A 27,946-nucleotide genomic window follows, 5' to 3' on the forward strand; every position below is an offset into this window, starting at 1 on the left:
CTACAAGGTCCCTTTAACATAACAGTCAGTAGCCTGTTAAAAATATTCCCATTCTGGCACCTTACCTTGAGTAGTCACTTATTTACCAAGCTTGAGCTGTAGACACGGTCAAACCACTGATTAAATATTTCCTGAATTCTATCCTTGTTTTCCTTATGATTCCATATATGGGTACCTACACCACACTTGCCTTTTTTTCTGCTTTCCCACATTCTCATACGCTAATATCTAATTCTATGCTAACTGTCCTTTGTTGGACACAATTGTCCCTCAAGCTCTCATACCTTTTCAGTTTCTTGAAGATCAGCCCTTAAAAAGACATCTACTGAATAAGTAGACATTTTCACCCTGAAGAACACTGTAATATTTCTTTATTCATTCTGTACAGAATTTGGGTGGAAAGCTGAAATAATGACTCTATGGAAATACTGATGTATTGTATGGATATATTCTCCCCGTGCAACAGAGGCATTGTTTCCCTATTGGTTCTCATTTCAAAAATAACATAAGGGTTATAGATTACCTTTGGAGTAAACACTGCTTTTCATAATAGCCCTCTCTGCCAATACCCTTCAGGGCAACTGCCCTGAGAAATTGCCCTCAGGAATAGTGGAGGCTCTCTGTACTTACAGGATGAAGAACAATCTGAAGGACTGATGGTGGGATCGGTAGCCTCATTGTAAAGCAGTCTCACTGCATGCAAAGTAGCTTCATTGCAAAAAGTACTTTCTGAAAGACAGAAAAGCTGTTTTGCATGAAACTCAAAGTGCAAGAGATTTATTTGGCAAATACAGATGGAGAAGCTTCCAATGCTGAATAACAATGGCAAGAGGTCTATCAGTTTTGCAATCTTTTAAATCACTGGATTTCAACTCCTAAATAATTTTTCTTGAAAAATATCAATTAGTCATCTAAATCACCTAGATCATTTTTTTAAAGATATTTAGGTGCCAAATCCCTGTAGAATTAAGATTTTAGACAATAAATATGAAGTTTTGAATAGATTAGCTATGTCATTTCAAAAAAAAAAAAAAAAATATATATATATATATATATATATATATATATATAAATTAGACTATACTGGCCAAGCAGAAAAAGCTGATACCATCACAATAGTCAACCACATAAATAAACCATCGGCATGATTGATCTCAGTGGCCTTTAATCCTCATGGCTCTTTTCCCAGGCCATCTAGGACACTTTGTCCGGTATGTTAAATCTGAAAGATAATAATTATTGTAGATAACATGGCTATATACAGCATTTAGAAACAATTATGAAGGCATTTATCTGCACAAGAACTATATTGTGCATTATTCAGGATGCCTCAACTTTGGTGTGGACAGACAAATAAAAGATAAGAGGATGAGAGGAGCTGCCCCTTCTTGTGCCACCCATGCAAAATGAGAGGTGAACAGACCATGCACCAGAGAAGGCTGGGGCAAGTCTCCATGCAAACGCCTCCCTGCAAAGCCCTGGAAACCTCTCTGATGAAGACAAAGCAATGAAATACCAAGATGCAGTTTCCCTCTTTCTCCTCTGAGTTTCTATGGCCTCTAAACAGCAAAACTCAGGCTGTAGCTGGCCTCCTCACTTCACTTCATGAGAACATAGCTGGACTGATGGTCCAGGCTGGCTATAACTGCGCAGTAACATGGACCAAATAAAAGCCTTTATTCCTCTCTTTGGATGGTAATGATTAAAATAGATGATAAAGTGCAAAACCACACATAGATAACCTGGGATCACAGCAACAGCCTGGTGCCAAGGAGCTATGATAGCTGATCACCATCTACTACCCAACACCAACCTCTGTCTCCCTGGCCACAGAGCCTTGCCTGGATTACCTACAGTGAGAGAAGAAGCAAATGAACAAGGATAAAACCACCATGGAAACTCTGCACAAAATGAGGGAGTGTTGGAGAGAAAGATTTACCAACAGAGCCTTACACAGAGGTGCATTTAAGTAGCACAAAGTCAAGAAGCGAAGGAGACCACATGAGTACCAATGTTTACAGAGCTCAATGGGAGTAGTAACCGAACAGAAGGGTGGTGGGAGAGAAACAGTCAGGGGGTTGTGAAGACGAGAAGCCAACCCACATTCCCAGAAGGTGACATTACGTAGTAACAACTGCGCATGATGTGGTTTTAGCAGCATATTGGATGCACTGTAAGGGTTGCAACTAGAGGAGGAAAATGAAGACTGGAAAGTGGAGAGGAGCTGGCAAAGGCACATGAATTAACTAAGCTGGTAGGAAAGGAGACTGAAAGGTTTGAGGTCACTCTGTAACTGAAGATCTCAGCTAAGTTGGCTCCTGAGAGGATTTGAAAGAAGAAGGGAACATCTTTCCAAACTAGCTGTTATTCACCATAAGATTAATATTTTGAACCAAATTCAAAAAGGTCTGGATGACTTCTCTCACTCATATCTGCTATTCCTGAGTGACATAGGCTTTGATCTAGTCTATTGTAAATTACCAGATAATAATCTACATTACTAGTCAATTAATGTATCCCTGGTGACTCAAGGAGATTATGTTTGCCTTTATATCATTACTTGCTTGCTGTGTTGAGAGAAGAAAAAAAAAAAAAAAAAAAAGACTAAATAATTATCATTATAGATAACACAAATAATTGGAACAGGCCAATGGAAGGTTCAAGTGATGGGGCAGCACTCAGGTGAGGGTGAGACACGATCACCAAATTTCGTATGACTTAGTCATCTTGCTTTCCTATGTCACATGTTGTCTGTTTATAGTACACCACTAACACCACCTCCTGGCCAGTCAGTGTCTGGAGTTAAATCTTCGTAAAGGTCTCAGAGTCTGGAAAGAAAGGTACTGCAAACAGAGAAAATATTATTTTTGCCATACCTCATATTCATTCACCTCTGGCTTCACATATGTCAAAATAAGACAGCAGCCCCCCCCCCCCCCCCCCCCCCCCCCCCCAAAAAAAAAAAAAAAAAAAAAAAAAACAACAAAACACACATGCTTGGATATAGGGTGCAGGCACTTCAACTACATTATTTTTTTCCTAAAGGGTTTCTAGTAAGAGGTATCAAAGAAATTTGAAATCAGTTTACATTTTCAGAAGTAAACATTGATTTGGATATGTTTTGGGGGGCTCACTGAGAAAACCAAAACTGAAATTAAGGAAAAGCCTGTGAAAATAGACCCTTTTCCAGGGTATCAATTTCAGTATTTTAAACTTCAGGTACTTTTTGAAATATCCATAATGGATCTTCTTCACCTGTTGTTATCAAAGATTTAGCATTCAATCTTGACGTTACTTGTTTTTCAGATATCATGACCATCCACAGATGCAAACAATAGCCAACTTCCCTTGATTTTGGTACAGCTGAATTGTTAAAAGACCAAGGCTTGTCAGCACTGATAGAATTTATCCAGCCGTTTTCAAGCATTTGAAACAAGGCTTTGACATCTTCTTGGTCTTTCAAATTACCCAATTTTAATTATCTCTAGGTGTACAACATAGCATCATAAGCACTTATCTTGGAAACTGCAGTGTTTTTTCTTGTAGGTATATCAGTTGGCCCAGACACCTTCTTTTCAAAATCATGTAAGACCTAACTCACAACTCAAGGAAGATACCTTCTTAGTTTTGACATAAGAGACCAAATATCCAGAAAAATCAACAGAATCAGTAAAATGTATTTTTGCCTTTAAATTAGCTCAGGAACATAGGGTCAACTTCTAATTTTAGCTAATCCCAGAACAAACAAACTGCAGCAAAGCCTCCTGCGTCATCAACAGCCTAATCAATCTGGAGTCTTCAGCACAGCCTGTCCGAGAAAATTCAGTACTTGGAGCTGTAGTGGGCTTTAGAGGAGAACAACTCTATGAATCCCTTGGAAGAGATCAGATTATTGTAGTCCTGAGGGATTTTCATAGAAGAGAACTGCAGTGTCATGCTTTCTGGAATTGCTTGTGGGAAATATTACATGAATGCCTCTAGTGTATTATAAGTACAAACGTTTTGCAGATGAACACAATGTTCAACTAGTTTAGATTGAAATTGTGTCTTTCTGCAGAGTGCATACTTTCTCCTATTATACTAATCATTCTGTGGGCACTGTGAGCCACATATCTCTCTACTACTGTAAAGCATGATGAATGGAAGGAATCATCCTAATGTATCATTAATATATCATTAATCATCTCATATATCATTAAGATATGTGTATGTGTTGAGTGCAATTTGAAGAAAACTATATCCTTTAGATAGTCTTTTCTATGCAAAGTCCAAGAAAGCAACCTTTTTGGAGGCTGAATGCACTAAAGGATATGTCTTGACAAACTGGGGAGGAGAACTTTGCTTACAGCACCTGATAAGGAAAATCTACTGCGACATTCAACTGATGATGGAATTTCAGTAATCAAGTCATCATTAAAAAGCTGTAAGTCCCAGTTTGAATAGTAAATTGTCAAGCAGGGGGAGTTTGGCACTTTAGGTGGCAAAACAGCCACTGTGATGAATGAGTCCTCTGTTCCAGGAGTCATGGCCTGACAGTTAAGGCAATCCTCCTGTAACTTCACAGAAAGGCCTTCTTATTCACAAGACAAACACATCCGAAGTTTGCTTGGATAGCTCCTCCTCCAAGCTGCTTACAGTTTAAATGACACAGGGAAAATACAAGCAGCATGGCCTGCTCCAGAGCCCTACATTGAGCTTTGCCCTTCTCCAGCTCGTTTCCATTATCCGCAAAATAGCGATAATGGTACTAAGATCACGATAAGCATTATTATGATCACTTTACAAGCACAGCACAAGGTAATTAATACGGTTAAGCTAGATACATGTCGTTCCTGAAGCCACATAATTCCTTATAACAAACAGATCTCTTCACAGCAAGAGAGACTGTCTCTGAGCATGATGCTATCAGCCTGATGAAAAATCACAAACTTAAAAATGGGGACAACACTAGTATAATGGATACAGTGTGCTAAGAAAGTAGGTCTATGAACTAACTAGCAGGATTACGTAGCTCGGGAAATGAGAACTGTGATTCCAATCAGCAGCTGCTATTGAGAGAAGAGCAGAGGTTTTGCACTAGATTTGAGAGGGCAGCGCTACAGACAGAGAAAGATTATTTCATACAGAAAATGACTGAATCTTAACTCTTCAAAGGATAGACATTAGAGTGAGCAGATTAACATGGACAATTCATATTTCTATACATATGAATGGTCAACTTCAAAGTGAAATAATGTGATAATTGTAAAGATGGTGCTAGAAATAGAACATGTTTTGGGTCCTGTTCATTTGCGCTCTGGCTTTTAGAGTTCCTGTTGGCTAGCATGATGAAAGCTTGTAGCTTTATATTGCAGCTGAGATTTACAAAGTACACAAGCTCAGAAACTGGAGGAATAAATGAGAACCAAATCAAATATTGTCAGACTGGAGTTAAAGTAATGTTTTAATTAGTCATGCAAAACGTTCTGCAAGACTAGAACTAGGCCTGATTTTTCCTTATCAAAAATATTTATTTATTTATCTATTAAAGCAGATGCTCTTAGCTTTTCTGGCACCATAAATCTTTCCTAGTACTTGGGTAGAAGTTGGTCTCTTCCCATGGAAGCACATGCTACTCTCTAGCTGCTCCATCATTTCTCAGGGGTCAGATTCCGTGTCACAGTGTGCTAGAAAAGAGGGCTGGAAGAGACCTGGAGAAGACAATCTAGTCTATCCACCCTTCCCTGAACTCATTCCAGACATCTCTCTCCTATTGTATAATGAGATGTTTAGTAATTGGCACCAAATGTGTTAAAGGAGCTTTCTATTCAGACTTTGTGAGCCACATGAATAGTGCTAATCAATTTCTAGAAACTATTTTTTCCAGTCCTTCCTGTGTGCAATCATATTCAGATCCCACAATACAGCTTTGTAATTCAGCTGGCTGAGACAGCTGGAGCTAGGCTCTGCAGCTCAGCTAAGGCTGGAGGTGTTACAGAGGGAGCAGAGTACTTCAGGCTCCCAGGGTGATACAGGTAGCAAATCTGAGGAGATCATTCCAGGCGTGGCAATGTGAGTGGATGGAAGCAATTCAAGTTAGGAGGTGCTTCAAGTCTTGTATTCTCTTGTATTTCTCCTGCTTTCTGTATTCTGTTCCTGCTTCCTGTATTCTGTATTTCTCCTGCTTCTCAGATCTCTTTATCAGTTTGCCTCTGTTTTTCTTTGCCTTTTTATTTTTTCTTACTTAACCTAATTTACAGAATTCTTATTTAACAATTTATTTTTTTTTAAGCATTTAGGGTCATTTTCTCAGAGTTTAATGGGACTGCCACTGAGTGATACCAGAAGAGTGATTTGCCTTTAATATTTTCTTTAATGCCTCACTGCACTGCAGTCTTTTTTTTTCTTTTTTTTTTCCACTCCTGTAGCAAAGCATGTAGACTGGGTGTGCAGCGTTATTTCTGACCAACCCATAATGGCCAGGAACCAGGCAGAAGATGAGACAACTACTACAGAGTCTCTCCAAGTTGCAGTGACATACCCACGCTGAGAAACATGATATTACTGCAACCTTCCCAGCACTGGTGGGATAATGTCCAGGAAAAAAAATAAAAATAAAAAAAAAAGTATTACTGGAACAGGAAGAGTAATGGTTACTATGTCAGAGCCAGCTGCCAACCTGGGAAAATTAAACTAATAAACGACACAAAGAGCCCATTTTGCCTTCTTTCTCACCTTCTACTAAAACCCTCCCCCTCGCCCCACGCCACCAAGAGATGAAGACCTGTTGCTGAGATAACAAGACCTGAAAGGCTTACAAGGTGTTATACAGCATGGCGTGGCTGGGATCCAAAAAAGCACTTAGGCACCTCAGAAGCCATTGCCATTTAGGCTAAATTCAAGTGATTCCAGAACACTATTTCCCAACAACATCATTCTCCTAGAACACACTCCTGTTTTCTCAACAGGAGGTGCCTGCATCTCAGCTCTGGCACTCAGCGGGTGGCACAGCAGCACTGAAAACAGCTGAGTCCAGCTGCTACAGACACTCTCTCTTTACAGCATCCTGGAGAAGACAGGTCTGTGGGTCAGAGCCCTTAACCTGACCTGTGGGAGATCGAGATGTACTTCTCCTAGCCCACAGAGCTCAAAGTTATCTTTCCCCAGCAGTGCCCTAACTCCCACATAAGCTAGCTGTGGGTGCTCAATGAACAACCTGAGGGTGCTGTGCCCACCACAGCAGCTTTGGGCACACGTACAGCAGAGCATGCAGGGCTGCTTCACTTTCCAAGGCAAAATAAAAAATAAGCATCAAGCCAAGCAGAGCAGCATGCCTAGGTCTCAATCCAGACGTCCACAACACCCGGCCCCACTCAAGACGCCCTTGCGTATCCAGGCCTCTGGGTTCCACTTGAGTCTCCTACAGGTCCCGCAGCCCAGCTGCAGATCTCCTGGACACTTCACAGTGCCTGTTAACACACTACATGCCCAGTTTGGGCAAGTAACCAAACGCCTGACAAGTTTAGGCACCTCCACAGGAGTGAGCAGCCCAAGCATGGCTGTGGCCTCACGTGATGGGTTAAGTCATCAGTTCCGGTCTCGCATGACCTGCTTAAATGCCTTATGCCTTCATTAAATCAAGCCCCAACCCCTTATCCTGAGCAGCTCTAAAACAGCCTGTAAAGAAATATGCTAAACAAAACACTTACCCACACAAAGGCTTCAAGGAAGTTCAGCTGGAAACCAGTGTTTTTTTCCAACAGTTGTGAATTCCAGGCAAAACGTTGCTGGAGAAGCTTCCAAAGAATATTACTTTGAATTTCCTGCCAAAGCTAAACAGCAACAGGAACAGGCAGTCAAATGAACATGAAATATGACTGTTTACTTCAGCCACAATTCTGTGCGCAGCGAGATTTGCTGTTGTGAATGTGTGTGCATGCACCGGACAGCAGAAATGTCCCAGGAATGCTCCTACAGCAGGGTGCCTGTGCTCACCCACACCCCAGGGAGTGCATGTACCGACAGCAGCAGGCACTACCTACCTCATCATGGCTGCAGGTGATTCCAAAAAAAATTGTGATTCAGCATTACGTAGTTACACAGGTGATACACGAGGAATTTTAAAGCAGAAGACATCTCTTCCAGTGGTCCTGACCTGCATTTCTGATTTTTATATGACTCCCTCTCCCACAGATGTGATTTCCTCTAATTTCCCCCGTTTCTGGTTTGATTTTGTGCAGTTATTGAAGAATGTCATCTACCTGAGAACTGCACATTTCTGTTATCTGCTCCTGACCCTGAAACACCGTGTGAGAAGTGAGTGACTGATCACATGCCATGAATAACTAATGATTGGAAAGGCATTTATTCTATAAAAGCAAAACAATGCTGGCATCCATAAGGTATTTATGACTCGGGGCTACAAGTCTCCACAGCACAGCCCACTGTAGACTTAGGATACAGGACAAGTTTGCCTGTACCAACCCAGTGCTGCATTTCCACAACACGATCCATTAACTCATAACAAGCACAGCACAAATGTAGCTACCGTGCCTCCAGACCCAGCAAGGATATCTCCACCCTTGTAGCCTAAATGCACCCCTTCTCTCAGACAAAACTAAGTATGGGTGTGGTTGGAAACACCATCATCAGTACATTGCTAGTTCTGGGCAAGTGCTGCCAGATTTCACTCTTCCTAGACTCACTGAATCCTCTCTACTGATTCTCATTACTTTTTAAAGTCCTTCCATTTAGCTAAGGGGCTCTTCAGGTTCATTGTCTTCTCTAAAACCATGAAAATTGGATGTCACAATATCCCTTGCAGATTCAAACAGCAGAACCTCATTTTCTTCATGTAAGAACCAGACAGTAGATGTTCGCACGGCTTTCAATCACAAAGACGGGAACAACGCTAGAGAGACAAGCTGCCCTTGTAGGTGAAACTCACAATAAGGCCTTCATCTGCTCTTTGTCAAAATCTCTGCAGATGCTTAGATTGCTGAGATTATTCAATGGGCTTGGAAAGACTCAGGGAAACACAACAAACCTCAGTGGTCTCCTTTGCAATTTAATGGCTTTTCTTTTTCTGCATATTCAGTTACTGAGAGAAACCTAACCCTTCCCCAAGCCTTCACCTTTGATCAGAGCAGGTATCAAATGCTGTTTGGTTTAGGTACATTTTGTGCTTGTTTCTTATGCAAATGCAAACTGCTATAAACCAGCTGGCTCATTCACCAAATTTGTTTCATGGACTTCAGTCTGTTTTCTACCTTTCACCTAAAAGGGGTATTATGTACATGGAGACTGTTTTTCTGTGATAAGATAATGAGAGATTTATTTTCTTTCAAAAATTATAAGATTAGATCCATCTTGGAGCGATTCCACTGAAACCTGTAGCATTACATCAAGGATTATTTAATTTCATTTCTTTGATAAAAATGATCAGAACAAAGTTAATTTGCATTGAAAATGTTAGTATTGTGAAATTGGCTACTTACAGAATTTTTAGCAAGGTATTTACACTAAGCCTCATCAAGGTTAGCCGAATATCTCATGCTCCAAATCAGACATGCATGGCCAGACCTGAGAGACCAAGTCCAACCCCAGGGCTGAGGCTGATCTCTTGAGCATGAAGAATCAGTTTGGATAAAACTATGAGGCCTTCCTCATGCACATCACTACTTTCTTGTGCAAACCTTCCCCTTGCTAACACACCTGCTAACAGAGTGGCTCACACTGTCTCACCAGTCCCTTGTTCCTAGTTCCAGACCAAATACACAGTCACACACACACAAAACCAAGTGAATATTTACACAGCATGTACTCAGCCAGAGCTGGGATTTGGAAACCAAATGTGGGCTTCAGTTCCTGCAGGAAGATTTGGGGTGAGGCTATAAAAGCTGAATTTAAATTTTCCTGATTTTAGGATTTCTGATCAGGGTAATTCCTAGTAAGATCAAACTAAATAATTTATGAGCTTCTGTTCTTGTTCAGTGGATTATTTTTAATTCAGTTAAACTAAAAGCAAACCCTGTCTGAGGCTGTTTATCCACGTGTGCATCTTTAAGTAATCTCATTTAAATCAGTATATGATGGCTTGCAGGACCTGACTCACAAGAATAGTAGGAGCAGCCTATTTAACATGATGTCCTCTGCACTGCAATCCTTGTGAAGCTTCAGGTCTAGGTTCAAGTTTATTATTTAAAACTAAGCACAGAACATTATAGGCTTCAAACAAATGTTTTCATGTCATGATAGATTCACCCTCACACCATCATTGCTGGGCAAGCGTTAGCATCCCATGTAAAGCATAGTTATAGACATGATTAACTACTGCCATCCAGCTTGCAACATTCCTTGTAGACTGCATTTAGGGCAGTAAATGCTTTCCTGGTGGTGGGTCCACAAATCTCACCCCTTTCCTACCCAGAGCACCCACAAGAGAGCTGAAACCTCAATGTTCAGCACTTCAGGTTAAGATCAGAGCTACTGTGGCCTTCTGTCCCACTCCCTCTTCCTTCAGAAACTCCAGACGAGTGACAACAGGAACAGCTTTACTACTGCATGCCCCCCACAGTCCAAAAATTGCCTGGGAGAAGGCAGACCCACATCAAATCCTGCCAGAGATGAGGCAGGAGGAGGCTCCCTCCACTGGGAGAACTCTACTCAAGGAGGCACCAAAATCAGCTCTGAAGAGCCCATAGGACTGGGTGCCCCAGGCAAGGTCAGCAAGATCCTCTGTGTTTTGTGACTCCAGTCGGAGACTGGAGCACAAATAGCCAACAGCACCTGGATCTGGGTGGATACACACTACCCAAAGCATCGGCCATGCCAGTGTACACGGCAAGGCTGCTTTATGACCCAGGTTTTTTCTGCAGGCCTTTAAAATAGGAACAGAATACCCAAGTCCTTTTTCTGGGCCTGTCACTGTAAGCTAACATAAACAGGATGCAATAGGTCACATGAAAAATTTACTACCTATGATTGTCATATGGCAAACATGACCAATGGTCATGTGGAGGGCAAACTGACAGAGTTTTCTGTATAGTGGTGAATTTTACACTGTAAGATAGTGTAATCTTCAATATATAATTGTAATAAATAAGCACTTCTACAGTGTAATATTTAAAATATGTTATACAGTCCTATACACGTGCAGTATTATGTAGCGTACTTGTAAAGTATAGGTAGGACCGTCCTTAAGACTATTGAATTCACTACTTCAGATTACCTGCCTGCAAATTTATAGGAAAAAAAAAGGAGGGGTAAATGAAATAACTCTGAAGGTGGTATACAATCTGATGAAATTACTTCTGTCCATTTTCCACTTCCATGGCACAAAACATTGACCTTGTCGATAAGCCATTCAAGACATCTAATTCCTATAAACATCTTCTTTCACTGAATTCTGAAAGATAGCCATGGCTTTGCTCTTACAGAAATTCTACATTTTCCTAATTAATTTATAAAAAAATATGCCAGTTATATACCTTCAGCAGGTTTCTGCCCTGTTATTTTCAAGATCTGTACAAAAAACACCACAGAAAATCTTTAAAAAAAAATAAATAAATCAAATAGCAGCAATACAGCCCCATCTAAGGGAAAGGAACTGCTTTTCTATAACTTTTTTTTTCCTCCCACACTGGACAATACCGGCAGGCTGAGATTTAACCAGAGATGGGCTCCTTTTACAAGATTGCTTATATAAAGCGAAGATAAGAGCAGCTGGGTTCATTTGAAAGAGGACATCTTGGGAAGAGCCGACAACGCAGCTACTGGAATAAGACCGCAATGAAAAGCTGAAATACTTAATTCCTTCCTCTCTTGTAGGTATTATACTTCATTTATTGTAGAACGCATAGCATTATAATTGGATGGAATTATCACTGAGATGTACTGTAAGAGCTTTTTATAAATATATATATTTAAAGAGGCTGAGTGAAAATGTTGAAATTGATTCCTTTTGTTGGAAATATTTAAACAGCAAGACTTTTTTTTTTTTTTCTTTACCTAAATTATATTTGTTATATCTGGCACTCTGATCAGTGATGTTGATATGAGGACAGACACTGAAGAGTGTCTACAAAGGGAAAATACAAGAGCTCCAGTCCCCAGCCCACAGGTTGCTCTGTGCCAGAGTGTGCTTCTGCCTGTGGGAAACAGTTTGTAGGTCAGAGGCCTGCAATAGAAGTGGAAATTACAGCTAAATATGATAATTCTAAAAACTCTAAGCTTAGTAGTAGAGGAGAAATTGCATAATTTACCAAAACTTATCTACATGAAATTAAGACTATATACATCAGGATAGCCATCAACACATAAGTTTCAGCATTACATTATTAAACACAGCATGTATATTTTTGGCATAATATTTCTTCTAGTAATTTCTGCGTTTGTTTTGTTTTGTTTTTAAACTTCCATTGTTTACATTTAATTTAGTTATTCTAAAGCTTTGGGTTTAGAATCTATAAGAACAAAGTAATCCTGGAAAAATTCAAAGCCAGCACTAAACTGAAATAGTAAAATTGTCACAGTGGTGACACAGTGATAATAGTGGCATTGGAGACATGTCCTGTTGATGCAGTTAGGTTGGATGACAGAATACCAGCAATATTATTTCTTTCTCTCTGTTTAAAAGTAGCTAGTTTAACAGTTTCAGGTCTGTACTGAATGTATTTTTTTTTTTCCTTTCTAGTTTTAAAGACAATTTTAGCTTTTATTCCCTGTGTCCTCAGATCATTGCGAGAAATGGTGCCTGTTACTATTTATCTGCTGGTCATCTTGGCTCAAGCTCTTGCAGGACCCTGCACTCCAAATAAAGCAGGTAGAATAACTCAAGTTTCCTATGATCTTTCCTTGTATTTAAGCTGCCAAAAGGTTGTTTTCTATTTAAAACTGGTTGTGTTTTTTTTTCAGAGAATTAAACTGTTGGTTCTGGAAAGCTAATGTTTGTACATCTTTCAACGATTTGTTTCCAGTTAGCGCAGTAAAGCAAGGTCCTCTCCCCACAGAGAATTATGTATATGCTTAACTAACTTGGCAATAACCAATGTAAAAAGGTTAGGTGCGAGCAGAATTCAGGCATAAAAAGGCAAAGAAAACAGCAGAAATTAGAAATTGGCTGCTATGGCCCGGGCTGGATGCTGCAGATCTTCACTGCCCAAGACAGGCTTTAGTCCTGCTGACTGCAATCAGATGACTCGTGCTGAATGAATGTGCCTGGCTGAACTTCTGAACGCCACTGCTACATTAAAATACAAATAATCATCATAATTGAAGCTAAGGCCCTAATTACATCCTGATTTCTGCCTTGAAACGTGAATGTTCTGGTGCCAGACAGACCTTCAGTGCAGAATTCACTAAAATTAACAAACACGCTTTTGAAACGTGTTGGAATGTGCCTCAATACAGTCTTTGGTTTGTGTGTGTGGCATGTGTTTATCAAACAGATTGGTGTATGCTACTGCCAGTAATGTCATGGCGTACTTGCAGATTTGGCCCTCTATCCATGTATTTCAGTGCCCTCACTTACACAAGCAATTTCTCTGAGATGTGGGACTTTACATAGCTGTGAAGCCACTAGTGTTATGGATCTGACCAACACAAATAGAACTAGCCTGGTTTTGTTGAACAGAAAGGAGCACATTTTTAAGGTCCCTATTTGACTTCCCCTGTGTATTTCCTAAGTCTCTGTAGACACAGAAAGGCTGAAAAAAATTAGACTTTTATCATAAAAATGATATCAGAAGCTTTAAAATACACAGTTGAATAATTCTGGACAGAGTTTTTTTTGTTTGTTTGTTTGTTTGTTTTAAGGTAGTAATTGTTAGTCTTTCTCAATTTTCAGTTCACTAATGGTTAGTCATTATTTGCCCTTTACATTCACATAAAACCCTCAAATTCACACTGCCTGATCCTTTGATAAAAGGCCCAACTCTTCTGGTATCACAAAGCAATCAGTGTAAGTTATGATGTTGAATATTTGTGGTTGTTCTAGCAATAACCACATTAGGAAACAAGTTGTGGTGCCATTGTGCTATTAGCTACTGCTGTTAACAGAGCCAGGCTTTTCAGTTCATTTTTGTATCTTAACTTTTAATGTGAAAATTGTAAAACTTCTGTTTGCATTGGCAGTGCAATAATAGTGCAAGGAAAGAGCAGAACATGTTGTAGCCTAGACCAAACACTGCTACAAAAAGATGCAAATTACTGAAGGCTAACAAACTTCGCTGATACTATTTTTACACTGTCAGTGGTGTTACACCAACAGAAGCCATCTCTGCAGCACAAGCTAACATGACAGATTTCAGTGCAGCAGTTCTTGACCTCACGTTTCTCAGCAGTTTCTTTGCTTCCTAATCAGCTATTCCAGAAAGATAAATGTACATGAAGTTCTGCACTGATTAGAAGGCAAAGGCAAAACTCCTTCAGGGAGGACTGAATTTAACAACCCCAAGGTCAGCTTTGTGTAGTGCATGCAGTCCCGATTCCCTTGCTCATCACAACAGGGGACCTTCCAGCACACATTCCTTCCCACAAGAACTTAATCCCCATGGAAAGCAGATGTGCAGACCTGCTTCTTTGAAAACACCCCTGAACGTCACTCAAGCTGTGCTGTTTTCCTTTCAGATGTAATTCTGGTATACTGCTACCCTAGAACCATCATTACCAAAATTCCAGAGTGTCCTTATGGATGGGAGGTTAATCAGCTGGCACTTGGAGGCATTTGCTACAATGGGATCCACGATTCAGGATATTACCAATTCACAATCCCAGACCTGTCACCTAAAAATAAATCATACTGTGGGACACAGTCAGAGGTAAGAATGTCAAGGTCTAAAAGAGGTAAGACTATCATTTCTAAAAGGCAGCAATACAGCACAGCCTGAGTTGGACTCAGAAAATAGCTGTACTTGCTTGAAAGAGCCCATTTGCTTCAGCTTGAAGTAGGCTTTAAGTACTGAAGGGGAGACAAACTCCAATATCAGAGCTTATTTAATTTTGGAAGAAGGAAGAATCAAATAGTCATGCTTTGCATCTGCAGGCAAAATACTCACAGGCTTAGTGATGATAATCTGTGTGCTAGTCACCCATCTGCATCTGCCTTTACTAAACAGAACATATACATGTAGTAAGGTGTGTGTATATATATATATATATATATAGGAAGCACAGCATAGAAAGAGCTATAAATAGATAAATAGAAAAATCATTAGGAATAGTGTTTTGTCACCAGATTGAATCTTCACATTTCTACCTACCATCTACCTAACATTTCTGCCTTACCATCTACAGTTTAAGAACCCCGTTTATCACTTCTACAACTCCATTGTCTCCAATGACACCTCAGTGATTGTGAAGAGCCAGCCTGTGAATTACTCATTCACCTGCACATACAATGCCAACTACCTGGTGAACCAGGCTGCCTTTGACCAAAGGTAAATCCTGCTCTGGGAGCGAGCGTCACCCTTTTTTCAACACCACAGTTCGCTGTTACAGAGTTGTGTGTTTTTTATATCCCTAGGGTGGCCACTGTCCACGTGAAGAATGGGAGCTCTGGCTCATTTGAAAGTCAGCTATCCCTCAACTTCTACTCTGTAAGTGCTTTTTGCCACCCAGCTTTTCACCTTCCACAATTTTAAGCCTAAGAGATGGAAAAAAAGGGCCGCTGCTCCTGACTTTCATGTGTGATGGAGCACATTATTAGCTTGTAACAGATAATTACAGCAGGGTTTGTACAGGTCCTTGTTTCTACTGATTGATAAGGATATAACTTAAACTGAGCAGAGCAGGCACATGCCAACAGTTCTTTTAATCCCTCCACATGAGGCAGCTTTTTCTGCTGAGAAGTACATTTCTTACATGCTGACAGGTTTTATACAAAAAAATAAAAACTTGTTTGTAGTCCCACTCAAAGAGCAGCATGCACCTGCAGGCACCACTGCTATGACATTGTCTCTATAGATATAGAAAAGCTCCATGCATCTCTCTTGCAGTTTGCATCCTCTCATCTGACAGACATTTCATGTTCCCCTGAGATCTTTAGGTCATGCTGGAATTTTGTTCCCAGCATTTGTACCTGGATATCAAGCTGATCTTTTGAAACAGCCATCTCCTCCCCACAGCTCTGTTGTGCTGCTGGAGCAGCCAGCTCATGATCCTTCGGTCTTTTTTCCACCAAAGCACACTCAAAAGCACCAAAGCAGCCTTTCTATTTTAGCACAGCTACAGAAAGCACAGCTAGAAACATAGTGAGTTAAATTGATAGGTCAGGTGGAGGGAGTATTGAGCACAAGGCGGATTGATGTTTCTCCCCTCACACGCTGCATTTAGGGCACCAGTTGATAGGGCATTAAACATTTGGGCAGCCTTTACATGCTACATGAAAGCCCATGTGCTCTTGTTTTCTGACATATGGCATGCTGGTAGTATATAGTGACAAGGTCCCAGGAGGTGCCCCAATGTTCCTGTGAACTCCTGACAGAATGACGGCAAAAATATTTGATAGGCAGTGAGCAATGAATCTCTGGTAGGTTTTTGTTGTTATTATTCTTTGCTTACTTGCTGTTGTTGCCAAATTATGGTTTTGTTCTAATGTCCGTAGGGCTCCCAGGCATCAAGGAGGGAGCAGCTGAACCGTGCATAATACATTTTACCACAGAACAAGAGCAGAACAAGCTCTGAAAGCCAATAAACCACTGTTTTGTTATTTTGTTCATATTTTGCTGGGAAGAAAATGTTAATTTCAACTAAATGATCTTTTTCTCTAATGCACTGTTCCAGGATCAATTCATTTTAATACAAGGACCAAGATGAGTTTTGTGACAGTACTTCTGTAATGACTCCTGTGCCAACAGCTCAAATTGCAGGCAGAGTAATGTCCTATTTTAAATACAACCTTGAGATTATTAAAAACTGTTTTAGTATTACAATAGCCCTACTACTAAACACACATTTTGGAGCTTGAAGGTGATAAAAATCCAGACTTCTGGGTCTGTCTGTCCAGAACTGTCTGAAGCTGCCACGTTTTGCATGGTACTGATAGCATCTGATGCTTTTTCTTTTTCTCTTCTAAAGAATGCCAAGTTTTCAAGCATAAAAGAAGCCCCTTTTGTCGTTGAAACATCAGAAATTGGTTCTGACATATTTGCTGGAGTGGAAGCTAAGGGCTTAAGTGACAGGTAGGTAAGAAAGGAGAAACAGTAAGTTGGCAACCAGGATGCTATGTGCTCATCTGATGGTTGTGCCTCCCCAGGTTCAAAGTCGTTCTCAACAACTGCTGGGCAACTCCCTCCTCGGAGTACTTCTACCAGATCCACTGGCCTCTCATCACCAAGGGGTAGGTGCCCGTGGGACCTGGGGAGCAGCTCTGCCCGTCCCAGAAATGTGGAGAGCAATGAGAGGGCAACCCCCTGGTGCTCGAGGCAGCAAGGGAAGGGTTGGGAGCTCTAACTGGTGCTGTGGGGAGCAGCCCCTTCCAGCCGTAGGCTTGTCCCCACTCTGTGCTGCCTACCTCTGCCCACCAGCAGGCACCACAGTGAGTTCTCAGCTCCCTTTGCTCACTGGGGCCTGCTGCCCTTGGTGGCTGCCACGGCTCTGAACATGTAGCAGGCCCTGGGCCACCTGCAGTCACAATAGGTGGGAAGGAAAACAAGAGTGGGGACAAAACTTTGAGTGCTGGTTAAAAGGAGATGACTTGAGAATAGCTGGAAGGCTTTGCTGACCCTGCAATGCTTGTTAATCAGTCAGATGCCAAAAGGTCTTGATTTCTGCAGGCCCAAACAGTCACCTTCACACCATGTCTTATTGTTCCTCAAGCACCTGAAAGCGGGGCAAATGCCTCCATCAGACCAGGACCTCAGGACATGATTATTCACAGGTCAGGGTCTGACACTGCTTCTTCACACGCAACACAGGTGTGCCACAGACAACTCCATTCTTGTGCATGAGAATGGGAAGACAAGCCGGGCAACCTTCCAGTTTAATGCCTTCCGCTTCCAAAACATCCCAAAGTTGTCCAAGGTCTGGCTGCACTGCGAAACGCACGTCTGTGACAGTGAGAAGTTCTCCTGCCCAGTGGTAAGGCCTCCCTCTAAGATAAAACTTGCTAAATTTGGACAGAGGATGTCGAGAAGCTCCTGGGGGCACGTCGGTTGGGGAGCTGGCAGCAGAGCTTGCATTAGATGGAGCCACCGCGAGACGTTAACCTGAGTGGTGGGCTGTGCACCCTGATCCCTGTCATGCCACATTGGGCAATCTGTTTAAACATGTTGGGAAATAATGTAGCCATTTAAAAAGTCAGTTTTTGTTGATATGCCAGACGACACTCCTGTTTGACAATTAGCTACAGCTAAATAAAAGCATGAGAGAGAAAAAAAAAAAAAAAAAAAAAAAAAAAAAAAAAAAAAGGAGGAAGTAGAGCACTTCCCATTTTACCAACTGTCTCAGTGCTAAGGCTCAAAGCTCACCTCAGCCCAAACAAAACCTCCCGGTCCTCCTTCTCGTGGAAAGTCCTCTCTGCTATCCTGCAGCTCTGCAGTAGGCTCTGCTCTTGAAGCTGTGCTATTCTGCAGGAAATATGCAAATTGTTACTGGAGCAGGAACTGAGATGGCAGACATGTTTCAGTGGCCTTAGGTGGGAATGAGGGGGGAGATGCTGTGCAGTTATTTAGCACAGGGAGGTGTGCACCAATTGCACCAACTGATGCAAGGGTGAGGGTTACTAAAGGGTCTTTCTTTAAAGACTTCTCCACCTCCTTCAGTAAGTCTTCACTGTTCCTTCTCTCACTCAATGAATATGTCTTTGCTATAAAGTGAAGCTGAATTTTATTTAACCTGAAATGAAAGCCCCAAATACTCCTTTGCACATATCCTGTCATTTCAGCAACAATTAATTCTTGGTGAAGAAGAGAAAATGTCACTCTTGGTCAAGCCAACTTTTCTTTATAAACCCCTTCTCAGTCCAGGAGCCACTATAAGAGAGCAGTTTATTACCCAGCCACAGCAGTAAGCAGGGGGGACTGATTTATGCAAAAGCTACAGATCTGATAGAAATGCATTGTTAGAAATTCCAAATTTCAAAGGCAAAAGAAAAATCTTTCAGCTTACATTTTGTTGTTTGCTTTTAAAGATTTTTTCCAACTCTTTATCCAGCCACAGACCAGGATAAAAAAAAATAAAAATAATAGTAAAAAAACAACAACAAAACAACAACAAAATGTATTCTATATCTGCTTTTCTGACATTGCTGCCAAACATCTACATCATCCTTGTAGGCACAGGGTTGAATTCGTAATTGCTCCATCAGGCCAACCTCCACAGAGTCCACAGCCAACCCAAAAATGCAGTTGGTGGTCTGCTGCAATTAAGGCTGAACCAAGCAAGGCATAACCAGAATTATCACACACCAGTTTTGTACAAAATGCTCACAGCTGGGGACTTGCAAAGGTCAGGGAATGGACAAGGACCTTTAAGCTAGAGAGCAAGGCCCCCAATACAGACCTTGTCAGCTGTGACAGGAGTCATTAGAGCCGGGTAAGAGATGATCGGTTTGGAAGGGTTTTGATGCTTCACGCTCATACCCAGTGGGCAACAATTACACTTAGCAATAAACAACAACAGAAGTCTTCACAGAGGTCATGGGTTAAATAGATGGAGCTCGGCTACCCGCTTCCTTCTTGACAGGAGGTTTGTTTATGGCAGCATGCAAAGGGCAGCCCAAGAGGAGGTGTGATCAGCCAGCAGATGCCCATCTGCGCTCCTGCCACCTCACAACTGAAAAGGGCACTTTGACAGCCACCATAAAAGCTGTGGCACACTAAAATCCTCATAAAATACACTGTAAAAGCTCTCCTTGAACGTCTCCTGCATTAAAATGTCCAAATTAAAAAAAAAAAAAAAAAACAGTCCCTAGAAAATATGCAGCAAAATCTACACAGATTTTATTTACTTGGTTGGAAATATGAGAACTGGGTTTGGATATAAATATTCAGATTATATATTAATTTTGTATAATTCAATCATTATACACTGCTTTCTCTCTGATCTCTTGAGACATGTGACAAACGAAAACAGCGCATGGAACAAACCGGAGGTGTTTTGGTGGCAGAGATCTCTGTCCGCAGTAAGTGGCTGGGTTTCTGGGGTGTTTCTCCCTTTGGGAAGCAATGAACTGGGGAGCAGCCAGTGACTTGCAGAGTGGGGCAAGCACAGGGAGCAGAACTGCTCCCCTGTGAGAGCAGGAATCTTGAACAGAACTTGGTCTTTGGTCCTTCTGTTCAAGCTGTTCTGTTCTGTTCTTGAACAGAACCAGGTTTGTAGCGCTGACAGAATAGCTCAGTGAAACTCTCCCCATTCACAAAGTGAGTAACTGCACCCATTTGGCATTAAAGATAAATGGCCAAACCACTTACGCACCAAGTTAGCAATGTAAACCCTGTTCACCCGTGTTTGACCTCAGCAACAGCCTGGACAAGCGCTGATAGATTGCACGTGAGTGGGAGAGAGGCCAGGCTTAGGAGTAGCAGGAAAGCTGCACCGAGGTTTTCTTTGCACAGCTAGTGGGTTCTTCAGCATAACCATAAACCTAGCCGATTAACCCTGTGTGCCTGTTGCTCCTCCTACACAAATCTAACAGCCATCAATTTTTCCCCTTACAAAGCAAAACCTTTTTCCTCTTAACTGCTGCCTCCTGGAGGCACCAGGAGTTTCTCCCTGAGCTAGTTTAATTCTGCAATCCAGCATCTTTTGAAACAAGTCCTTGGAACGAGGTATACCTTAATCAATACTTTCACCAAAGCTCTTTATACTAGTTTATCAACCACAACCACACCATCCTGCAAGCCAATTTAAAATTAAAAATATATGTACAGCAGCATTATTGCTATTCAGTATGTTACACCAGTAAAACTCCATTAATTTAAAAAAATAAAAATAAAAATAAAAATTGAGGATCCTTTTACAACTTCAGAGAGTAAAGCCAAGAGCAAGAAATACCCAGAATTTCAAAATGTTGCAAAAGTTATCTGTTCTGATTTTACAAAGCACACTAGTGCACTTTGCCCTATTTTAAACATGCCATTCAAGTGTTATCTTTTTCTTTTATTTTACACAGGCAAAGGTTTATCCAGATTTTACACACTCTCAGGTAAACAGCAAAATATAACAATGATTATATCAATACCAAATAAGAATCCTGAGTGGCTCTGTCAACATAAAACCCATAGTTCAAAAAAAGACCTGGTAATTTTTATAAATTCAACTGAAAAGAAAACATTTTAAAATCTTATATCTCAATGTTAGACATTTTGTTTTCCTCTTCTAGGCACATCCTTCGCCCTGGACAATGAAATCATACTAATAACTTCCAATACTGAACATTAACTTATCTTAATTTTACACGTACTTCCCCAAAAGGAACAAATGCATCTCACTGGGTTAACAGAGATGTTTGGAAAGCATTTTTGTTTGGGAGGGTTTGAAAAACCCATTTCAGAGCCTGTTTGCTAAAACCTGATATGGTGACAGACCCATGTTAAGGCATGCAGTTACAATGGTAGGGATGCGAATAAAACAGGAAAGGTAACTGAAAGTGAAGTACTCACATTTAGTTTTTGTTTCTCTTGCAGATACCATCTTCCATCTCCTCTTCATGATTGGATTTTGTGCTGCTTTATTATAAAAAGCAGCTTAGCTGTGTTTCTTAACTTTTCCCAATCCTGTTTGGACCTGGACTTCTTTACTGAAGATGTCTATTTTACAGAGAAGAAATTAAAGTCACAAAAAAATCCTTGTGCACCATTTCACCAGATAAATAAACCATTCCATTAGCTTTGTGCCTCTAGTATTGGCGAACCCCAAAGCTGATTCACCTCCCCCAGATCTCTGCAGGTGTTTTAACTAATGAAAACCCAACAGTTATGTATTTTACTCATGCCTCCTTTTAAAGAGCAGTGATGCCAACTGCGTTTATTTCTATACAAGTTTCTATTGAAACTTAGCACTTCCCAATGCCAAATTTCCCTTCAGGGTCCCCCTTCTCTGTCAGTCTCAATGTGGCATCAAACTCCCCTTCGGGTCTGCTCCTGCAAGGCCCTGAACACCTCAGCTTGGTCTGTAGAACCTCCCAACACAACAAAAACTAACAGTATGAGGATAGGAGAAAAGGGTGCCTTGTATATAACAATAATTAGAAGATTGTTGGCATTACCTGACATTTCTTTCCTGTTTCTCAGCAGTGTCTGTATGGATTGGGTGGGTGAAGCAGAGCTCAGCACATGCTGCAGTAGGCACAACACCACTGGGACTAAGGTGTCTTGCTGACTGGACAGGCTTAGTGCTGAAGAGCTGCATGGTGTGGATGCAAATTAAGCACATTTGAGGCTGGAAAACAAGGTAGTGAGCTTTAGGATACATCCCTGGAGATACAGCTAGTGTCAGATATGACAGAGTCCAGGTGTTAGTTCTGTATCTGAAGTAATGAAAGCTATTAAATGCCATAAAGAACAAATCACCAGAAAGGTAAACCATGATTTCTAAAGAGCAGGAAGTATCAGGACATAAAACAATTTCTCAGCAAGTCATGGTAGTTACATTACTTTCAGTAACTACTAAAACAATATTCATCAAAATTTCTAAAAGTGTCAGGTAAGAAACATTCCTAGATCTTTTCCATGAATCTTTTGGTATCCTAAAGGTGACAGAGAGAAGAATGACTACAGCTCTTACACTCTTATGTTTTGGTCCCCATTAACAAACTCAGTGGGTGTACGTGTCTGTACACACTTATGTACAGCATAAGCACATTATAGAAATAGGCATATAGGCACTGCTCAGCTGCATCCCACAGTTTTTTCTAGCCAGTGTTCTCCCTCCAACAGTCCAGACATGTCAAGGATGGCACAAATATAACTGCAGTGAATGGACCTGAGACAAAACGCCCAACATAAGAAGCTTATTCTGATCTTAAAAGCTACAGATTGGCTTAATCTCTAATACTCCCTTCTGCCAGATCACTTTTCTAAAAGGTCCCCAAAGCATTCATATCTTTTTCAAGCTTCTATTGAAAAATGCTTATCTATTCTTCCCTCTCCCCAGTTCGGTTTTGAAAGATCTTGATGCCTGGTGAACACAGTGATGCTGCATCAATCCCTCCCTGGCTTAAGGCAGTAAAGTGATGATGGATCTCAGCAAGACAGCCTTCTCAGAATTGGGAACTGGGAGAACCACAAACATTTTGAAGCAGTCACATTAGCTATTCTTTTACCTTCTTTGGTTTAGTGTACTCCCATTATCTCAGAACAGAGCGGACTGTTTTGAAAAGAGGAATATCCTTCTGTAAATGTCATTCGACTACATGAAAACCACCAGCTTATGAAACGCATATTGCCATAGGCTTTAGAGAGAACATTTTCTAAATAGTTATATTAAATTCAGATTTTTCAGCTCACTGTTCTTTTTGAAACCTCTTTATTATGAAGATAATGCATAGCTAGAGTATGTTTTACATTACAGCCACACTTTTCAAATACACACAGGTTCCTCTTACCAAGGACTTTATTTGCTCCTCTAGGTGTAATCTCAATGTATTTATAGAATACAAATGTATTTATAAAAATTGAAAACAACAAGGCTGTTTATAAATTGAAATCAGCAGATAGCATCCACACTGACAACCTACAGAAAAATGGTCAGTTCAGAAGTGCATTTAGTTGTTGCATACAACAGAGGGCACTCTCTTGACAGAATTGTCTGATTAGGCCGGAGTGTAAAGATGAACTAGATCTGTGACTGAAGCAGTTCTGAGCAGCGCGAGAGTCTACAGAAGAGCAGAGCTGTTGAATGTTTTGATCATCACCCAACATTATAGATAATGACCCTTCAGGTGCTTCACTGCCATTTGCTGTTTTGCCTCCCTTTCTTCTCCTCACTAACACCCCAAATTTCAAAACACCCTGCCCAGTGGCTTTACTTTTTCAGATTCTTGGCCTTGCCAAATGATATTAACTCACTGGCTTCTTCTCCAAAGCTTATTTCTTTTGTCTGGCCTTTGCAACAGTCACTGCTCTCCCCCCATCACAGCTATATTGTGCAGAAAGTCTTGAGCTGAGTTTCCTTGCCAGGTTGATTAATTTTCTTCTTGATGATGCAATATGTGTTTCTCTGGAACAAACCTTGCATGATTGCAGCAGCTGTGAAGTGTGCCTCCAGATTCCCAGGCTACCTCCCTGCCCACCGTGGGATGGAGCCTCTGGGCATACATATCTCCCCCATGCGTTACAGCACCACACTGAATGTGGTTCATGCAGCCAGATAGCTGTGGGTACAGGACAGGCAAAGACCAATCACCAATCCAAATCTGGATCACTATGTCCCTGCAAGAATGGTTTCTTGCTAGCAAATAAATTAATATAATAATACAGCTCTCAGAAGTGACTGCTGAAAGATCCATCTGCCCTAGAAGACAACAACACGTGAACAGGCTTCACCTCTGGAAGTGAGCCACTTACTGTTCCTTAAGGTAGCTCAAGTTGTTTGTCCTAAAGAGCTCGCATATGGACTATCATTCCCCTCATTTTTCCTAACCAACATATAGATTTACACTATTTATTTAGCTAAATAATATGTATGTTGGCAGTATTTGAAAATGCAGTGGTTGCAAAAGATTTTAGTGGAAGTTAAAGCTTGACAAGCTTCTTAATTTCAGATCCACTATAACACTGGATCTTTTTCATCTGGTGGGGTATGAAGACGTTTGCCTTGATCTCTGCATCTGATAATGCAACTTCAGGCTAATCACCAAGATGTAGGGAAAGTAAGGTTAGTTACAGTGAACACAATCTGTTTAGAACCTAGCATTTCTTTACCCAAAGATTGCAATTGGGTTTTGTCCTAAATCTTCCTTCTAATTGAATGACTTCTAATAGAACATAGTGCTCACACGCTTGCTTTCTCACAGTTTGGGACTGTAATTTTGAACCACAAGGCCACCGAGGTCAATGCAGGAAGGAGAGCAATGAACACACACAGGTGTCAATTTAACAACAACACAGGTTGCAGCATGATAGCACTAGTACAGTGACACACATCTGCACAATACTTTGATCATTAAAAATAGGTCACTCTTCTCACTTGTGAATGGTAAACACCATTAACTTAGATGGCCTTTGACAGGCACTGCAGATACAAATAACCATTAAGAAGCTCTAACAGAAATGGCCAGTGAAAGAATTGGTCATATTTAACAAAATGATCAGGAGTGCAAACCAGCAAGCATGCTACCTCTGCAAGTTGGTACTGTCCAGCCTTGATGCTCTATGCTTGGTTTCTCAAAAAAAACAGTGCCATGGTATTATGATTGCTAACACTCCTGCCACCCCAGGTCCTGCAGGGAGAAAGAAGGAGCAAGCTCCAAGACTGTCAAATCAGAATGGGTTATATTCAGGCATTATACCTTATATCCTGTGCTGGGATCCCACAATTTCATATCCAAATTTGCAAATGAATCTTCAGTAGCTGGTATCAGAGGGCATGCAAATGATTCTTGTGCAGATCAGAGATGCCAGACTAGGTCTGATCTGATATGCCCACATAGCACATCCCCTGCTGGCTTGGCCCTGAAAGAAGTGAAGCCCAACCAGGACTGCAAGCCTTTCTGGTAGGGGATTTCATCAGTAGCGCACTGAGGCAAACATTGCATGCACTGCCCGAGCCAGCAATACATTACACAATATAAATACAGGTAACATTCCAGATCCAGACAGCATGTATAGCTGTGTACAAACTCCCTGCTTTAATCCTAATTCTGACACCAACATCATCTCTTTATTCTGTAAACCTATGACATTTTGTTTAAATGCCCCAGCCAGAGACAAGGAAGAACCCTACTTATAATACTATCATAAGAACCATGAATTAGTACACATAAAACACCGCCTAGAAGTTCAATGTGTGTGTTAGGAATGAATCTCCTCACCCTATTCTGAAGATCAAATCTGTCCAATTTATCTCCATCCAAAGGGCAGCTGTCAGTCACAGGTGAAGAGGAAAAAATGACTATTGATTGATTATACCCTACAGCCATTTCACATAGCATACCATCGTGACCCCACAAAGGTCAAGACAAATAGCTTCAGAGAAAGAAATAACAAATCTTGCTGCCAGACAGTTAGGCACTACAGGGAGAGACTGGTTTCCTGAGGTGCCAGAGCTGTATTGTACCCTAAAGCATGGATATCAGCATGCTTTCCAATACACTTTCTTTCGCTATCGGAAGAAAAGCTAATATTCATCAATATGCAAACAACTCTTCTGTAGTGCAACCAGTCTGCAGTCTCCCCAGACTGGTTCCTACACTGAGCAGCCTGTGTCTCCTTCTCCTGCTAAATTTTCTTTTCTTGTGGTTTCATCCACATTAACACCCTCCTCCCACAGGCTAGCTCCCTGTGGGGGTTTACAGACAGTGACAGCACTGGCGGGGATCCCACCCTGCTGCAAGTCAGTCTGCTTTCCTGCTTACACTCACCTGCTCTACTATATGGAAAATAACATCAATATTTTTCTTCCGGGAATAAACTCAGTGACATACATCAACGCTCTTCAGACAGAGATATTCAGGACATGTATCATATTGCTCTAATTTTTAAAAGGACAATTAAGTCACAATAGGTAGCACAGACTTGTCAGTAACGTGGCCCTGAATTCTGTTTTGAGATCTTGCAAGTTGACATTGCGCTGTGCTTTTCCGTAAGCACTTTCAGCAGCATCCCAATGATGCAGTACTGAGTGATGGGAATGGGGAATGTAAATTCTATTCCTTGGTGGGTGCTAAAACTGAGGCCTAAAGTGAGGCCTTATCACTGTGAACCGTTTGCACAGCACTATAAATTTACACAGAGATAATAAGCCCTTATCAGGGCATTCTGAGCACTTCTCATTGTCTTTAACACCCAACACTTTCTATAGCATATTTTCATGAAAACCTCAAAGTACTCTAAAAACAGTAACTAATCTCAAAGATTTATTTTTCCCTATACAAGCTGATAAAAACTGAGGGAGAAGAAATGAAGCAAGCAGGTCACGCACAGCAAGGAAACAAGTCCAGTTCTAACTCATCCCAATCAGGGGAAACGTCAACCGAATAACAGAAATAGTCATCAAAGAAAGATGTGTGGCCCGATCTGATGTCTGAGGTTGAAATATGAATTGAGAAAACTTACAAATTTTATTTTGTTTGTGTTAGAAAGAGTAATCCCATACATACAGAAAATCAAGACAACAGATGGAAAAATTCCCATGTACCATTTATGAGTTATCTGGTGATCCCCAGTAACTAACCACAAGGATCCATAGCAAACAAAAGGTAAAACTGAAAGGTTTACCACCTGGAAGGAAATTCACCCCGACAGGTTTCACCTCGCACTTGCTATAGGTGTGTCCCCATGCCTCAGTGGTAGCAATCGCTTGCCCTGTGGTGTGCCCAGACCTCCGCCCCCGGCTCACCCCCAGCCAGACTCAGGCTGTTTACCCATGTGAAGGCCGATAATGCAGACTCAGCTTCTCTCTGGGCACGGGGCCTATCTCAAAAGAAATCTCAGCAATCAGGAATTTCAAAGACATCATAGCTATTTCTTCACTGCAGCTGATCCCATTGTGGATGTGCTGGTAGCAAGCCACCGTATAAGCATCACCAGTTTCTACCTTCAGCAACAAAACAAAAAATGGCAACTACTCTTACTAGACATGCTACGGGTTGGGAGTACAAGAAAAACTTCACTCAATTTTAGAGGTGATTCAGACTAGCAGACTAAGCATGAACCCAGGAGTTAAGATGTCTTTTCTCCATTAGTTTCAGTGCTGTCTTCCTGAATGCTACTGGCCTTGTGGTCTGGAGTCTGCATTGCATCCCAAAGAGAGAAATGTTGATTTTGTCAGGGTTTGGCTTTGACCCTTCCACAGGGCTTCTTCTGCC

General features: G+C 41.2%; 1 protein-coding gene across 1 annotated transcript; it reads left to right on the forward strand.

The window, feature by feature from the left end:
* Positions 1-12,726: 12,726 nt before the first annotated feature.
* Positions 12,727-21,658, forward strand: TECTB (tectorin beta). Its single transcript, XM_032190690.1, has 10 exons — positions 12,727-12,802; positions 14,608-14,798; positions 15,274-15,416; positions 15,503-15,575; positions 17,056-17,159; positions 17,234-17,317; positions 17,895-18,057; positions 20,032-20,101; positions 21,092-21,124; positions 21,606-21,658. Exons 1-10 carry the CDS (start codon positions 12,727-12,729, stop codon positions 21,656-21,658), a joined length of 990 nt encoding a protein of 329 aa, XP_032046581.1.
* The last annotated feature ends 6,288 nt before the right edge of the window (positions 21,659-27,946 follow it).

This window comes from Aythya fuligula, chromosome 7 (genome assembly GCF_009819795.1).
Source record: "Aythya fuligula isolate bAytFul2 chromosome 7, bAytFul2.pri, whole genome shotgun sequence".
NCBI classification, from domain to species: Eukaryota; Metazoa; Chordata; class Aves; order Anseriformes; family Anatidae; genus Aythya; species Aythya fuligula.